At 43.8% G+C, this 17,600-nt stretch overlaps 2 protein-coding genes across 3 annotated transcripts; both read left to right on the top strand.

Moving 5' to 3' along the window:
* Positions 1–632: 632 nt before the first annotated feature.
* Positions 633–5,967, top strand: LOC149984474 (uncharacterized). 2 transcript variants are annotated; one of them, XM_090226224.1, is made up of 5 exons: positions 633–1,070; positions 1,346–1,398; positions 1,796–2,060; positions 2,231–2,656; positions 2,789–5,967. In XM_090226224.1, the coding sequence occupies exons 3-5, from the start codon at positions 1,805–1,807 to the stop codon at positions 3,676–3,678; spliced, it is 1,572 nt and encodes a 523-aa protein (XP_090082350.1). In that variant the 5' UTR covers positions 633–1,070; positions 1,346–1,398; positions 1,796–1,804; the 3' UTR covers positions 3,679–5,967. The 2 variants fall into 2 exon arrangements, with proteins under 2 accessions (XP_090082350.1, XP_090082357.1); XM_090226231.1 differs by having other exon boundaries at positions 969–1,070; positions 2,258–2,656.
* Positions 5,968–6,225: 258 nt separating this feature from the next.
* Positions 6,226–12,500, top strand: zgc:66448 (uncharacterized). The gene is made up of 2 exons (XM_021591765.3): positions 6,226–6,673; positions 7,125–12,500. The coding sequence occupies exons 1-2, from the start codon at positions 6,268–6,270 to the stop codon at positions 11,042–11,044; spliced, it is 4,326 nt and encodes a 1,441-aa protein (XP_021447440.3). The 5' UTR covers positions 6,226–6,267; the 3' UTR covers positions 11,045–12,500.
* Positions 12,501–17,600: the final 5,100 nt, after the last annotated feature.

Raw genomic sequence — 17,600 nt, 5'->3', positions numbered from 1 at the left:
ATTAACACATACCACTACTTTCCCCAATGCTACACATTCCTTTGTCTCATGCCCTTCTGCACACTTCTCACACCTACAAACCTTCCTCCTACACACTGCTGACACATGGCCATAAGCTTGAGACCTGTAAGAAAGTAATGTATTCGGCACAAAAGGTCGTACAGGATAATATGTCACTTTGTCGGGCAAAGAATTCAAAACTCAAAAGAACAGATTATGACTTCTGTTTCACCACTCCTGCCACCCTGTCTGCGTCACACCAAACGACAACCATCACAAACACTGGGAATCTTCCCCTTCTGTTGGTCAACTTGTACAGTTACTGCTACCCCAGTAATCATAACTTTCAATGGCGCCCATTTCTTGAGAGCAAATCACATTTCTTGCCTCCATTTGTTTAACGCAGAGAGCCTTCTCCCTCTGACCAGCAGAAACACAAACAATTATCACAAGACCAGTTCTGGTTACCCTTCCTGATTCTACAGCACAAAACTATGTTTTCAACCACCCTGAAACCACAAATGGATCAGCCAAAAGGCAAGGGTCCACTTGTAACAAAAACGTCACTCCTAGTCCCAACTCATCTTTATTCTGACCCTCAGTGCAAGCCTCAGCCCCGAGAACTTCACCACACCTACCACCTCCGATGCTTCGACCTCATTAACTTTCCTTTCTCCTCCTGTCTTCAGCTCACTCTGCTTACACTTTCTAACATTCTTATTTAACAAACCATCTCCCTTTTTTCCGCCATTTTTAGCCGACTCAAGTTCACCCTCTTCCTTCCTCTCTCTTAGACCTCCTCTGCCCTCCATTCCCCCTTTGTATTCAAAGTATACGTCTCCTTATGCTAATACTACACTTCTCCTGACATAGATTTTGTTATTGCATTATAAGCAAATGCTTTACACATTCATATTCCTTTATCTAGCACTGGGAACATGTGACAGCGGAATGGTGACGTAAATATTCAGCGACGCTCTACGGTTTGTGTACAATTTCAAGCTTGACGGAACGGTTACGTTTAGGACAATTGCATCAAATGTGTCTTTGTTTTGTTTTATAATCGTGAGGTGAGTAAAATAAGATTTTATCCCACTAAGTGTATTGACATTTTCGAGATTAAAGCTAGCTAATTTGAAGCGAAGTGCCCTGCATTGCTATATCAGCATCACCAGTAATATATGCGGAATGCGCAACCATTGCGGATGTGGTGCAGAAAGAATGCGCATCGCTGCGACAAACGCAATTATAAAGGTGTTAGACATCGTCATCATCAAGTTGAAACCTTTATTGTAAATTATTTGTGTAACTATTTGGTAACGTATCATATTTCTCTCTTTTGTAGAATTCCCTCGATCCTCTATTTACTCAAGTCTATCTGCACATCTCTGTTGATGGGTACTGTCATAGTTGTTTTTGCACTAATATAAAGGAATTTAAATTATAGTTTTCAGAGAGTACATGTCTCTCTTGGCCAGCTTTTACAGTTGAATAACGTCTGCTCCAGGACTTTAGCTGTAAGCTACCTGGTATGAATTAATAATATATTATGCAAACTAATGCACATTACAGTGAATGTTGATCTCAGTATGTCCCTGCACAATATGCTCTCCTAGTGCCCCTATTTATTTATGTGCCACTTAGTTGTAGCCTGTGAACATATGCCTTATGCTGCCCCCACTGAAAGATTAGTTAGTTGTCAGGCAGATATTGCTCGTCCCCAACAATGCTGTGGTACGGCCAGCCATCTGTCGCTGTGTGAATGGAACTGTCAGTTGGTCCGTCTGTAAACCAGGCCTGACTCATGACTGAGTACTACGAGGAGGGGGGCCTGCTGTACGAGCACTCGCCTCCCATGCACATCAAAGTGGAGTCTCCAGAGGGACCCTTCGGAGGGGGCGTCTCAGAGGACGGCTTTCCCAAGGAGGATGAGGACTCGGAAGGCAGCTGCGACCAAAGCAGTGGGCTGCCTGGTGGACTACCCTTCAACGTGGTGGTGGTGCATCCGAACATCATGACCCCTGGCATGTCCTCAGATGACCTCCTATCCATGGAACAGCGTAAGCTTTAGCCAACTTTTAGCTATTAAACGCATGTCTATTGTTCAATATTGATGCTTGCAGTGGTGCTCTGTACTGTTATGATAAATATGTTTTGACTATTACATTTTTATGTTTCACCTCATATGACACATAGTAAACACCTATAGATCAACTCTGTCTTTCTGTAGACAGAGGTTTGTCCTCTGTGTTGACAGCAGTGGGTGCAGGCAAGAGGAAGAGTCGTTTTAGCGGTGCAGAGCTGGAGGTGCTGGTTTCTGAGGTGACGCGGTGTGAGGGAGAGCTTTTTGGTCCGGCTGGGAGGCTCCGGCGCAGGGAGAGAGAGAGGATCTGGGCAGGGATCCTGGAGCGGGTCAACGCTGTGTCCAGAGTCCCTCGTACCCTCCGCGAGGTCAAGAAGCGCTGGGACGACCTGAAGAGACGCAATGGAGGCAGGCTGGCAGACGCGAGGCACCGAACTTGTTACCTGCCATCTAATAGAGGGGCTTCCATGCTGGGACGGTCAGCTCAGGCAAGCCCCAGGCTTCACCAGGCCAGACAGAAGCAAAGCACCAGAGGGAAGGCCAGTTTCACGTGCTTCACTGATACAGAACCAGGTAAATCTGAACACTAACAATGAGGTAAAGCCTTAGATTCAAGCCTTGTAGGAACATTCAGATAATGCATATAAAAACAGATTTTTGAAACCACTGCTAACCACTGCTACTATATCCTCTTGTTTATTGCAGTGGGTGGAGGTGAAGGGTCGGAGAGGGATGGCTTTGAAAAGGATGAGGATAGTGGTGAGCGGGAAGGGGAGGTGGGAGAGGCGGAATGCGAGGGGGCAGAGAGCAGTATGGAGGAAAAGCTGGGTTTAGGACTGGGAATAGGGCCTCCCCCTAACTCGGAACGCTGGCTGCCTCCCTCTCCCCTCTACAGCGCCCCTTTCCTCAATGGGACCCCTCAGCCTAGTCCCCAGCCCTCACTAGGGGCCCAGCAGGGACCCCTGGAGGCCCCTCCTCGTGGCTCATGGCTGGAGGACGAGCTCCGTGGCATGGGGGAGGCAGCTCTGCAGCTGGGGGATCGGGTGGAGCAGAGTCTTCGGGAGTTTGGGGAGGGATTCAGACGTGATATGAGAACATTAGTGGTCTCTCAAGAGGCACTGGCAACCAGCCTACAGCAAAACAATGTTCTCCTGCAAAGGCTGCTGGGAGTCCTAGAGGCACAGCAGCAGCAGCAGCAGCAACAACAACAACCACCACAGCAGCAGCCACATCATTCCCAAAAACAAGAGCCACAACAGTCAACGCAACAACCACAACAGTTACAGCAGCAGAAACCACAGCCTCAACAACCGATTCAGCAGCAGCAGCAACAGATACAACCACAACAGCAACAATTGCTACTACAGCAACCCCAGCTGGTGCAGCAGCAACAACAGATACAACCGCTACCACAGCAACCGCAACACCCCCAGAGTCCAAGTAATCAACCAACTTTAGCAGTTGCCCCTGTACCACCACCCCCAGATATTCTTGATGGTACCACCCGTCCAAATCCACCCGCAGTCATGAATGGAATTGTCCAACGGCCAAGGCGGGGGAGAATTGTTGATCATAGACGAAGAAGAAGGCGTTAGATAAAGAGATTTAAATAAGCTTTGATGTACTTTATTTATTTTCTCTTATACAATCTGATTTGAAATAATTGTGTCCCTCTAATTTCAACCAATGCTGAAAAAGTTGTTTTATGAGTACATTTGTTGTGTAAAGTATTCAGACCCCTTGACTTTTTCCACATTTTGTTACGTTACAGCCTTATTCTAAAATGGATTAAATTAATGTTTTTCCTCATCAATACACCATAATGACAAAGTGAAAACAGGTTTTAATAAATGTTTACAATAATTTACATAAGTATTAAGACCCTTTGCTATGAGACTTGAAATTGAGATCAGGTGCATCCTTTTTCCATTGATCATCCTTGAGATGTTTCTACAACTTGAGAGTCCACCGTGGTAAATTAAGGTCCCAGAGTTGACAGTGCATGTCAGAGCAAAAACCAAGCCATGAGGTCGAAGGAATTGTCTGTAGAGCTCCGAGACAGGATTGTGTCAAGGCACAGATCTGTGGAAGGGTACTACAAAATGTCTACAGCATTGAATGTCCCCAAGAACACACTGGCCTCTATCATTTTTAAATGGAAGAAGTGGAACAACCAAAATCTTCCTAGGGCTGGCCTCCAGGCCAAACTGAGCAATTGGAGAAGGGCCTTGGTCAGGGAGGTGACCAAGAACCCGATGGTCACTCTGATAGAGTTCCTCTGTGGAGATGGGAGAACCTTCCAGAAGGACAACCATCTCTGCAGCACTCCACCAATCAGGCTTTATTGGTAGAGTGGCCAGACGGAAGCCACTCCTCAGTTAAAGGCACATGATAGCCCGCTTGGAGTTTGCCAAAAGGCACCTAAAGACTCTCAGACCATGAGAAACAAGATTCTCTGATCTGATGAAACCAAGGTTGAACTCATTGGCCTGAATGCCAAGCGTCACGTCTTGAGGAAATCTGGCACCATCCCTACTGTGACGCATGGTGGAGGTAGCAACATGCTGTGGGGATGTTTTTCAGCGAAAGGGACAGGGAGCCTAGTCAGATTGAAAGATGAACAGAGCAAAGTACAGAGAGATCCTTGATGAAAACCTGCTCCAGAGCACTCAGGACCTCAGATTGGGGCGAAGGTTCACCTTTCAAAAGGACAATAACCCTAAGCACTCAGCCAAAACAATGCAGTAGTGGCTTCGGTACAAGTCTGTGAATATCCTTGAGTGGCCCAGCCAGAGCCCGGACTTGAACCTGATCGAACATCTCTGGAGAGACCGGAAAATAGCTGTGCAGTAACGCTCCCCAAATACAGGTGTGCCAAGCTTGTAGCGTCATACCCAAGAAGACTCGAGGCTGTAATCGCTGCCAAAGGTGTTTCAACAAAGTAAGTAGAGTGTGCTCTGTACTGAGTAAAGAGTCTAAATACTTAGGGAAGTGTGATATTTATTTATTTTTACATTTGCAAACATTTCTAAAAACCTTGCTTTGTCATTATGGGGTAGCGTGTGTAGATTGATGGAAGAAAAAAACAATTGAATACATTTTAGAATAAGGCTTTAACGTAACAAAATGTGCAAAAAGTCAAGGGGTCTGAATACTTTCCGAATGTACTGTATATATTATTTAAACTAAACACAGTAGGCTAATTGAAGGTTCAGCCCTGATCCATATATATTAGCATAATGTATTGGTTGGAAGTTGCCGCAATAGAACCAAGAAATGTCAGAGATTTCTGTTTTGTCCAAATCTTGTAGATAGACAATCAGCATTACGTTAACAGAAAGCACATTGGAGTCTGCAGCAATCTATCATTAGAGCATATTAGTAAAAGACCATTGAAATGTAATATTCCAATGCATATGTACATGTTCTGATTGCTCATCCAGTTTTATGATGCATATTAACCATGCATTGTGTGACAGGCTGGACATACACATGCAAATCTTAGAAAAAAGTATTATACAATGTGTATTTAACATGTGATGATAAATCATTATAATTGGACTATAATGTTTAAGATATGGATCTGTTTCCCTACATAGCTCTTAAATGAAAATCTGCATCAGTATGCATTTTGCTTCAGATTTCCTTTCTGTTTTTTGTGATATTATCAATTTATTAAGCATTATCTACAAGTATGATGTATGTGTTATCTTGCATGCAGTGTCTGATGTGTAGACAAAATGCAAGGGATCTGTAAAAAAAAAAAAAATGAAGCATTTGTGTACCATTTTGCACAATTTATATACCTAAATATAGTTGAAGGGTCTGACTCGGTTCTGAGACATGTATTGACTAAAGATTAATAAAGGCAACCCTGAACTATATCTCGCCACGGCTCTTCAATAGCTCTTTATTCAGACAAGTGCTGATTGTGCAACCTGTTGACTGATGTGAGTGAATGCCCATGGATAAATGTAAAATGCATTGCTTTCGTTTCAATACTCATGACAATCTGAAGTGGATAAACATAACATCATGACCTGCAGAATGCAGGGCAGGCGAAGACCTTTCACTTCACACCATCACACTCTAGCGGCCAGTAACATAATATACAATTCGTTTCGCCTTCTGCTTTCACGTTGAGGAAGAGGGGGCATAGAGAACCATCGTTGGACGAGTGCTGCATGGGTAAAAACATGGCTGCTGTGAATTCATCAGAGAGACGCCAGGGCGACCCCAACGATGAGCTGGGGGACCCGGGGGGTGTAGCACAGAAATGCGAATCATTTGAGTATAAATCGACAGACCCCGATAACACTTTTGCTGTTGAAGAAGACAGAATTCCCGAGGGCTCCAATGAAAATAGAGAATCTAGTATTGTTACCGATGGGCTTGCTAGCCAGACTGAAAGTAGCATTGCGCTTCGAGCTAATGATAGATCAGAGATAGGTAATGAGTTGGTAGATTTAACATATTCTGAAGAAAATACCCACAACACCGATGTTTCCTACAACAAGCAGCGGCATTTCGATTGGTCTGAGACGGAGGACGAGGAAGACCGCACGGATGCAAAAGAGAATGGAAACGATGGTACGTTTATGTTTGCTAGCTAGCGTTGACTATGTTTCTTTCTTCGAATAGCCTGCCTTATAAATATGAGCTATCTAAGCTCACCATCTATCTATTTAGGAAAACAGTCGTGTGCAAAAACAGACTGAAATGTACGGGGTATCCCTGGAAATATGCAGGATGCAGCATTGACTGTAAATGTGCTCATGGTCACTTTAATTGCCAAGATGCACTTAATGAGCTAGCTTTGTTATTGGCCAACCGTTTATCCAATAGAATATTGATCACGCAGGTGACTCAAAATAGTACACTAATCGTACCCTTTGATGTCATAAATGCCTTTTCATAATATTTGTGTGGAGATTGATTTGTGTAGTAGGCCTGTTTTCATATTTAGTCTCAAAACGTTTGTATTCATGCTTACTCATGAACGCTTCACAATGACAATGTTGTATTTCTTTTGAATTTATAGTTCATAATGGTGACATGGGGAGGACTCCTGTGGTGCAGCAGGATAAGATTACTGACAATATCTCAGATGCAGAGGATGTGGAAAAGGAAAAATCACATTCTGACGAGGAGATGGATGTATCAAAAGACACAGGTGAAGAACAAGATTGTAATGGAGGAAAGGGGGCGGAGGAGGAGGAGGAGGAAGAAGAAGAAGAAGAAGAAGAAGAAGAAGAAGAAGAGGGAGGAGAAGAGGGAGGAGAAGAGGAGCGAACAGTGAAAAGGAGGAAATGTAGTCTGGAGTGCAAAGACTGTGGGAAGAGGTTCACCCGTCGGGAGACATTCAACCTCCATCGTCACTTCCACGCTCACCAAGATGAACTGGCCTCACTCACCTGTAAGGAGTGTGGCCTTACCTTCCATCACCGCAGCAGCCTCATCAAGCACCGCAGTGAGCACCAACAGAAGGTTGAACAGCCTGTGGAGCGGAAGAGGAGAAGGAGCCCACAGGGAGTCCACAAGGAGGAGAGGCCAGGCTTCCAGTGTGACCACTGTGAAGAGACTTTCCCATCACTGAGCAAACTGAGGCTCCACACCTGCAACTGTGCCCCGGATAAGGCGTACCGCTGCCCCCTGTGCCGCAAAGAGTTCCGCATGAAGATCTCCATCACCAGCCACATGCAGACCCACTCCCTGAGCTCCCACCCCTTCCGCTGCCAGGAGTGCCACAAGAGCTTCTCTGACATATTTTCCCTGCGTGACCACCAGGGCTCACATGCCTCCCTCAAGCCCTACGCGTGCCCAGAGTGTGGCATGGTGTTCAGGCACCGCTCTGTCATGGAGGACCACCGTCGTAAGCACACAGAGGACACACAAGGCCCCCACCGGTGCAACATCTGTGGGAAGCACTTCAAGTATTCCAGCCTCCTGCAACAGCACCAATACCTTCACACGGGCCAGAAACCCTTCCGCTGCCCAGACTGTGGCAAAACGTTTGCCTTAGCCCAGAACATGAAGGCGCACTGCCGGCAGCATAGACGGCACCCCCACGCCTGCTCTCTTTGCCCCCTCACTTTCCCCGACCAGGGCAGTCTGCAGGCTCACATGTCATGCCACGAGACAGTCGGGGGACTAGATAAGGAGAACACAAACCACGGGTTGGAGCCAAAACGTATATTCAACTGTCCCCTCTGTCCTCAGAACTTTCCTTCACCAGCTGACCTGAGGGCTCACATGCTGATCCATGAAGCAGAGCATGAGAGGATGGAGAACGGGGCGTGTAAAGACTGGGAAACAAACCGTTACACCTGTCCACACTGTCCTGCCACCTACTCTGACCAGTCTAATATGATGGCCCACCTGACAACTCACACGTCTGCCCGGGTCAGGGTAGAGAGGCAGGGTAATGGACTTGAAGTAGGGAGATCTGCTCCACTTAACACTGCCAACGTCCCAGGGAGGTGGCATAGGGAGGAGATGAGTAGTAAGCCTTTAAAGTGTCCAGACTGTGGCAAGTCGTTCCGTCACCGCTCTGTGTTAACGTTGCACATGCGTATTCATTCCAAGGACAAGCCTTACCAGTGCAGGGTGTGCAACAAGTCCTTCAGATTCAACAGCTATCTGCAGCAGCACATGATCATTCACACCGGGGAGAAACCATACAAGTGCCCAGACTGCAGCAAGGACTTTGCTTTCCTGCAGAACATGAGAACCCATCAGAGGCTGCACACACAGAAACCGTTCCGCTGCACAAAGTGCCGTAAGGGATACAGCGACGAGAATCAGCTTCAGCGCCATTTGCTGTCACACAACGGCGAAAAGCCCCACAAGTGCCACCTCTGTGAAAAGAGCTTTGGGCTGGCCTACCTGCTGCGGGACCATCTGAACACCCACACAGGCGAGCGGCCTCATCGCTGTCAGGAGTGCCACAAGACATTCCCATGGCTCGGCAGCCTGCTGGTGCATCAGAAAATCCACGCTCGAAAGCGCCAGGGGTCGAGTCAGCCTTATTCTTTTCCAATGGCCATGAGGATAAGAGGCAGGGGTAGCAGGGGCCGGAGCGGAGGCAGGCTGGCATCAGGCTGGCCCAGGTGGGGTGGAATGGGGCAATCAGGTATGGACACGCCCCAACAAACACCTCCATATCAAGTCCCAATGTCAAGGAGTCCTGAGTGGCAGAGGAGGCCGGCCCAGCCACAGCCACCCATGTTTTCATCCCAGATGGATATGCAGCAGCCAGGGGAGACGTCTGCGAGAAGGCCTCCGCCAGTCCACCAACAGTGGCGGGTGGAAGGTGGAGAACTGAGGCCTGTCCCACTGCCTAACCAGTCTCAACCGTCTCAGGATCCTGAAAGACAACCAGCGCCTGTCCAACAGCAGCCATCTCCACAAATACAGCCACAGCAGGTACCACAGTCTCCACTGGTACAACAACAAGTACAGTTACAGCTACAGCTACAGCCACATCTACATCCGCAGCTGCGCCAACAGCAGGTTCAGCATCATTTACAGTCTCCGCTGATCCAACAGCAATTACAGTGGCAGCAACCAGGTGGACAGCTCCAGCCCCAGCTAGTACCACAACAGCAGTGGCAGCCTGACAGACAGTTGCTCCAGCAAAAGCTGCCCTGGTTACCAGATGCTCAGCCCCGGCCCGCCCCACCACAGCAACCCCAGCAGTGGCACTCAGATGGCCTGCCTCGGCCAGCCCCACAGCAGAGGAGTTCAGGCAGGGTAGAGGCACCTACAACATCACAGCCTGGCCTTAGTGCATCTCAGAGCCTAGAAACCCCTCCTCCAGGAGAAAGTGGAGGGACCATGCCCTTGGGTAACAAAACACCCCCAGTGGCCAGGCCACAGAACCCCAGCCCATTAGCTGTGAGTGAGCAGGAGCAACACAGGCAACAGCCGAAGCCCATGAGCTGGGGTAACACACCCACTACACCACCAGTCCCCACACTGAGCTCTGTTCAACTTGACTTTCCTGGGTCCCCCATTTACATGGATGGGGCTGCTTTGTGGGGTGGGCTAAGGACCTCTCCAGCAGTGCCACCATCCCAGAGCACATCAAACAAACTGGGCCAAGAGCTTAACCTGCCAAGATGGTCGAGCGTCTCAGTGCCAATGCACAAAGCTGTTAATGAATCATCCACACCTCCTAGAAAAGAGGACACTAGAGTTTGGGACTTTAATGCACCTCTGGTAATGTCCCCAACTGTTAGTTCATCAGAGAAAGCTGGTAGTGGGCGTGAGCAGCAGAAACAGTGGTCTCCAGCTCTACTCAGTACATCCTCCTCAGCTCAGATGGGCCACAGCTCTGTCATGTCAATTTCAAGCCCTCCAACTCATGGGATTGGAGGTAGTCCCTGGGATTTCAAAGGTTCCCCCTCAAACAAATCAGGCCTTAGCCAGGAGTTAGAGCAGCAGCAGCAAAAACATCTATCCTCCAGCTGGACCAATGTACCCACATCCACCCAGAACGTTCCCATCTCCATTCAATATGACCCACAACGTTTCACTCATGGGGTGGGACCCACTGTGTGGGGTTTCCAAACCACTCCAGCTGGCCCGCAGCAGCAGCCAATGGTAACAGGCACTCAAATCATCATAAATCAGACCTCTCCTTTCTTCTCTCCTCTCCCTCCGCTCCCTCCTCTTAGTTTGCCTGGCTCACACCCTCTTCACTCTGTAGCAGTCGGCTCTCTACCAAGGCCTCCACACCCAAACATTTTCTTCACGCCACAGGCGGTCATGAGTGAGAGGCCACACATGACACAGACCCTGTCGCTACCTCAGCTCGCCCCACGGCCTGTTCCTCACAAACTGGGCCGTTTGCCTTACGCCCCAGACCGCCTTCTCCAGTGCATGATCTGTGGCTGCTCTCTACCCCGGGAGTTAGACTTGCAAATGCACTACATGCAGCATGCACAGGGAGAGATTTGACACTGGCAAAGAGTGCGTCTACCACTCTGTTTTTCCAAATGTTTTTAATGTACATTTATTGTATAACTATAGCAATTTAGCTGTGTTTTGTGTCCATTTTGGACATTGTCCATGTTGTTGATCTCTCACTCTATAAGAAAGGGTCAGATAATCTCAAAAAGTGTATAGTTTGTTAACTTGATCGAGCACGGTTGTCAGTTTTCTGTGTTCACAGCTTTGCCTTGAACTGCAAAGAACTTAGAAATATGACTGTGTAGTGGATTTCTTGGCCAGTACCATCATATTTACTGTGTTGTAAACATACCAAGGATTTACACTCCGTGGCCAGTTTATTAGCTACACCACCCTGTTCACAAAAATATTTCGCTCCTATAGACAGTGAGCCACGTGGCCTTGGCTTGCTATATAAAGCGAGGCACCGAAGCATTCAGTTACTATTCGATTGAATGTTGGAATGGGCGAAACAAGTGACCTAAGCAACGTTGAGCGTATTATGATCGTTGGTGCCAGGTGCGCCGGTTACAGTATCTCATAAATGGCAGACCTCCTGTGTTTTTCACACACGACAGTGTCTTGGGTTTACTGAGAATGTTTTTGTTTTTCGCCCCAGTCAGTGGTACTAGATGGGCGAACCTTAAACTGGCCACTGAGTGTGTATGTCAACTTATGGATTTTTGTTAGTTTTTCTTTCTGTGTACACTGCTGTCTTTGTTACACCATTTTCAAGTTTATTCCTCAAACAAGTGGTTTTCACCTGTGTTGCACTGTATATTTGTGCCTTTATTGTTTCAAAACACTCTGCATGTTCTTTCTGCTCTCTCTTAATGTTGTAGTGGGTGTTATTCAAATTGTCAGGTCTCTGAATAATGAGTCGTTTGTATGAGTCATTTCTTATTCTGTCTTCATTTGGGTGAACGTGTATCTTGTTTTGGTGCTAGAGTTATGAAATTAGGGTTATTGGGAGGAGCACACGTTTTATCCAAACAGTGTAGCATGGATTAGTATACAAATTAATGTATTGTATTAACTAATAACTAACTTTACCTGTTGGGTTTTTGATATTGTATCAACAACATGACAATGTTGCCAGAAGATACGCTTGTTTACACTGAGCTGCACGGGGGTCGGAAGGCAATCATGGTTACATTAATTTACTGTGGAGCAGACACGAGATACGGGTCGGAAAACGTACCTCAATCCAAGGATGGGTTATGCCACTGAATGCCAAATGTTACCTTTATCCAGATTGTACATATCTTGCGCCGGCTCCACGATGTCTCAATGTAACCATGTTTTCGTTCAGACACCAGTACAGCTCAGTGTAAATCAACGTAATGGTAGGGTCGTTATCTTCTGGCAAAACATAATGTAACATATTTGACATTTTACTACATATGTGCATTAGCAGTAGTTTTAAATATGTAAATACCTGGTAATAAATATAATTGGGAAAGAATGCCCTATTGTCGTCTGTATTCAATAAAACACAATGACATAATAGTCCTGCAGTTATGAAAACAGTCTACCAAATCAGTGTTTCTATATCCGTTACATTGCATGTTGAGAACTAATGGTTGGGACTAGTGCTTGGAATTCAAGACGAATGGGAACTTGGAAAAAATGAGGTCAAATCATGATGTCAGTCAGGTCGTAAAGTCGGAGCTCTAGAAAGAGGCAAGAAGCAACAGCAAAACGATTCAAGACCAAGGGGTATCATCATCCTCTTCACTGCCAGATTCTACAGGGATGCTGTTTGGAAAGCTGCTAGGAAGAACGCCTTCCTTCAGAGGCATGGTATGTGTTTCGCCGAGCATCTCAGCCCGGAGGACATAGAAAGAAGGAACAAGTTGTGGCCAATGATCAAGAAAGCACGAAATGAGGGAAAGGCTGCTTACTTCGTCGGAGGACGAGGCTTCATCAACGGTTCAGAAATCCATATTCCTCCCTAAAATCTCACCACAAGGAACAGGTTGATGGTTTCAGCCATGGTATTCTCATTTTCCTTATGCTGTTTACCTAACAAGCATCAGGTGACTATTTTTCAGAACACTCAGGTACCTCAATAATGTATTAGCTTGTTCTTGTATGACCAGACCAGAAGACCCATTTTGTTTAGTAACTTACGAAGAAGACTGAAAGTTGTATTTATATTTGATGTATACAGTAACTAAGATACTGTTTTAAAGGGCATACAGGTCTGCTCTGACTTTACACAGTTATTGTTCTATTTAGTTATTAATACTTATTTCCAAGTGAAAAAGGTCTTAGGAACATGAATATGTAAAACATGTTTTACTCAATTTTTTATGATCAGTTTTCATATGCACTTAAAATAGTAGCTACCCTTTTATTTAAATTATTATTTTGTATTTTATTTCTCAGAATAGTACCTGATTACACTAAAGAGGGTTTTTATTCTCTCTTACTACAAGAACCCTTGGTTTGGTCTTGAACATAATTTTCAGTTGAGTTTAATTTCAAAGACGGATAACGTCTAGCTCAATGTTTATGGAATAAGCTATTTTCACTTTAAATTTATGTAAATGGTGCTGGTTGTATATTGTTTACATTCACTGCTCCTACGTCTTTGACTCATCCTACTACAGTTTATACTTTTATATAATCTTTGTTGTTTTGTCTTTGTCTATAGTTTCTCTTAATGCTAGGGGGTTACCAAACAATGTGAAGCGCAAGGCCTTATTTTTATTTGCTAAACAATTTCGAACAGATTTTTGCTATTTTCAAGACTCTCACTCGATTTCGGCTGATGCCAACTTCTGGAGGTCACAGTGGGGCAACGATATTTAGCTTTCCCATGGATCTGAACGCTCCGCTGGTGTCACTACAATGAAAAATACCTTTGGTGGTAATATTCTACACTCGGAATGTGACCCCTTTGGTCACTTTATTTGTCTTGTGATCAGTTACAATGATATTACACTCATTACTGTAAACTTCTACGGGTACAACACCAAACATGAGAATGATAAGTTACAATGACATTACACTCATTACTGTAAACTTCTACTGGTACAACACCAAACATGAGAATGATCAGTTACAATGGCATTACACTCATTACTGTAAACTTCTACTGGTACAACACCAAACATGAGAATGATCAGTTACAATGACATTACACTCATTACTGTAAACTTCTACGGGTACAACACCAAACATGAGAATGATAAGTTACAATGACATTACACTCATTACTGTAAACTTCTACTGGTACAACACCAAACATGAGAATGATGAGTTACAATGACATTACACTCATTACTGTCAACTTCTACGGGTACAACACCAAACATGAGAATGATCAGTTACAATGACATTACACTCATTACTGTAAACTTCTACGGGTACAACACCAAACATGAGAATGATAAGTTACAATGACATTACGCTCATTACTGTAAACTTCTACTGGCACAACACCAAACATGAGAATGATAAGTTACAATGACATTACGCTCATTACTGTAAACTTCTACGGGTACAACACCAAACATGAGAATGATGAGTTACAATGACATTACACTCATTACTGTCAACTTCTACGGGTACAACACCAAACATGAGAATGATGAGTTACAATGACATTACGCTCATTACTGTAAACTTCTACTGGTACAACACCAAACATGAGAATGATAAGTTACAATGACATTACGCTCATTACTGTAAACTTCTACGGGTACAACACCAAACATGAGAATGATAAGTTACAATGACATTACGCTCATTCCTGTAAACTTCTACTGGCACAACACCAAACATGAGAATGATAAGTTACAATGACATTACGCTCATTACTGTAAACTTCTACGGGTACAACACCAAACATGAGAATGATAAGTTACAATGACATTACGCTCATTACTGTAAACTTCTACTGGCACAACACCAAACATGAGAATGATAAGTTACAATGACATTACGCTCATTACTGTAAACTTCTACGGGTACAACACCAAACATGAGAATGATGAGTTACAATGACATTACACTCATTACTGTCAACTTCTACGGGTACAACACCAAACATGAGAATGATGAGTTGCAATGACATTACGCTCATTACTGTAAACTTCTACTGGTACAACACCAAACATGAGAATGATAAGTTACAATGACATTACGCTCATTACTGTAAACTTCTACGGGTACAACACCAAACATGAGAATGATAAGTTACAATGACATTACGCTCATTCCTGTAAACTTCTACTGGTACAACACCAAACATGAGAATGATGAGTTACAATGACATTACGCTCATTACTGTAAACTTCTACGGGTACAACACCAAACATGAGAATGATAAGTTACAATGACATTACACTCATTACTGTCAACTTCTACGGGTACAACACCAAACATGAGAATGATGAGTTACAATGACATTACGCTCATTACTGTAAACTTCTACGGGTACAACACCAAACATGAGAATGATAAGTTACAATGACATTACACTCATTACTGTAAACTTCTACGGGTACAACACCAAACATGAGAATGATAAGTTACAATGACATTACACTCATTACTGTAAACTTCTACGGGTACAACACCAAACATGAGAATGATAAGTTACAATGACATTACACTCATTACTGTAAACTTCTACGGGTACAACACCAAACATGAGAATGATCAGTTACAATGACATTACACTCATTACTGTAAACTTCTACGGGTACAACACCAAACATGAGAATGATGAGTTGCTTGTATCTATAGAGAAACATATACTTCATTGGTTATCTAAATTTCCCAATTCGTTATTATTGATAGGAGGGGACTTTAACATTACAATAGATACTTCAACTGATAGATGGCCCCCAGGTAGGCCAACCAATCAGAATTTGGGTTTAATACTTTTTATGGAAAAGTTTGATCTTACTGATATATGGAGAGAGAGGTTTCCGGCCGACAGATCCTTCACTTGGAGTAACAAAACAGGTTCCAGACAATCCAGAATAGATTTTTGGCTTATATCCAAATGTATTGATAGTGTGTTACTACAAATATTTGTACTACTCCCCTCACAGACCATAGGGCCATTTACATTGATATCAAAATATTTACCCCTGATACTAACCTTGGTAGAGCATCCTACTGGAAGCTAAATAGCTCATTATTAAATAATGATATAGTTACATTTGAGGTTAAAGATCTGCTCTTACACTTTTGGGAAAGGGCTTGTGAAGAAAAATCTTATTGCAAGAACTGGGAGCTCTTTAAATTTGAGGTGTCCAAATACCTTAGAAAATATGGTAGTAATCTTGCTAAGACCAGAAGAGCTGAGGAGGAAAAGGTGATCATTAAGATAACTACCCTTTCTCAGAGGTCCCCAGCCGGCCTCTCTGGGGTGGAGAAGATGGAACTGATTGAGTTACAAAATAAACTGGATAATATATAAATTAAAAGCAGAAGGAGCCTTTATTTGATCTAGGAAAAAATGGATTGAGGAGGGAGAACAGAATTCATCCTATTTCTTTAGACTTGAGAAATTTCACTCTAAAAATAACACTATCCATAAGTTAAACATTGATGGTGTTATTACAGATGACCAAAAAGTAATCTCTAAATACTGTAGCAATTTGTACAGAAAATGTTATAGCTCTACGTACTGTCGGGAATCCACAGATATGTTTTTTAACCCACTGAATAATGTTCACTCTATCAGTGATATAGAATCTAAACAGTGTGATGAACCCATCAAAGTTGAAGAGATTATAGAGTCTATCAAACATCTAAGAACAATAAATCACCAGGTGTTGATGGAATTACATCAGAATTTTACAAATTATTTTCTGAACAAGTAGCTCCCTTCCTATTTGAAGTCTTTTTAGAGAGTATTAAAAACAATGTTCTCCCTCCTACAATGACTCAGGGGTTAACAACACTGATACCTAAACCCAAAAAATAAGTGCTGCTCATCGATAACTGGCGTCCAATTTGTCTTCTTAATAATGACTATAAGATTACTACTTGCAAAAATAATTAAAGAAGTCCTGGATGCAATCATTGATGAAACACAGTCTGGCTTTATGAGGAACAGACATATTTCTAACAATGTCAGACTAGTATTAGACATACTTGACTACTCAGACCTAATAACCGAGGATAGCTTCATATTATTTTTAGATTTTTCTAAAGCATTTGACACAGTAGAGCATGAGTTTCTCTTCCACTCCCTTGAGAGACTTGGCTTTGGGGATTTTTTCTGTAAGACTATTAAGACTCTCTATGCAAATGGTAACAGCACTATCAAATTGAAATATGGCACCTCACCTAGATTTGAGTTAAAGAGAAGAATTAGGCAAGGTTGTCCTATCTCTCCGTACCTGTTTTTATTAATCACCCAACTTCTTGCAAATTCTTTAAATAATAGTCCTGTACGAGGTATTTCCATAGCTGGTAAAGAAATTATTATAAGCCAGCTGGCTGACGATACCTCAATTTTTCTGAAAGACGCTAACAAAATTCCCATATTGATCAATGTGATACAATCCTTTTCCAAAGCGTCTGGTGTATATCTTAG

The sequence above is a fragment of the Oncorhynchus mykiss genome, chromosome 3 (genome assembly GCF_057628025.1).
Source record: "Oncorhynchus mykiss isolate SJ-2025 chromosome 3, ASM5762802v1, whole genome shotgun sequence".
Taxonomy (NCBI): domain Eukaryota; kingdom Metazoa; phylum Chordata; class Actinopteri; order Salmoniformes; family Salmonidae; genus Oncorhynchus; species Oncorhynchus mykiss.
This window is presented reverse-complemented; position numbering and strand designations above follow the sequence as displayed.

What these genes read in the sequence shown, in the direction of transcription:
- LOC149984474 (XM_090226224.1), top strand. Translation starts at nt 1,805, where the DNA reads ATGACTGAGTACTACGAGGAGGGGGGCCTGCTGTACGAGCACTCGCCT. An exon ending in CCTCCTATCCATGGAACAGC is followed by an intron (nt 2,061 to 2,230) that starts GTAAGCTTTAGC and finishes GTCTTTCTGTAG; the next exon opens with ACAGAGGTTTGTCCTCTGTG. An exon ending in CTTCACTGATACAGAACCAG is followed by an intron (nt 2,657 to 2,788) that starts GTAAATCTGAAC and finishes TGTTTATTGCAG; the next exon opens with TGGGTGGAGGTGAAGGGTCG.
- zgc:66448 (XM_021591765.3), top strand. Translation starts at nt 6,268, where the DNA reads ATGGGTAAAAACATGGCTGCTGTGAATTCATCAGAGAGACGCCAGGGC. An exon ending in AAAAGAGAATGGAAACGATG is followed by an intron (nt 6,674 to 7,124) that starts GTACGTTTATGT and finishes TTGAATTTATAG; the next exon opens with TTCATAATGGTGACATGGGG.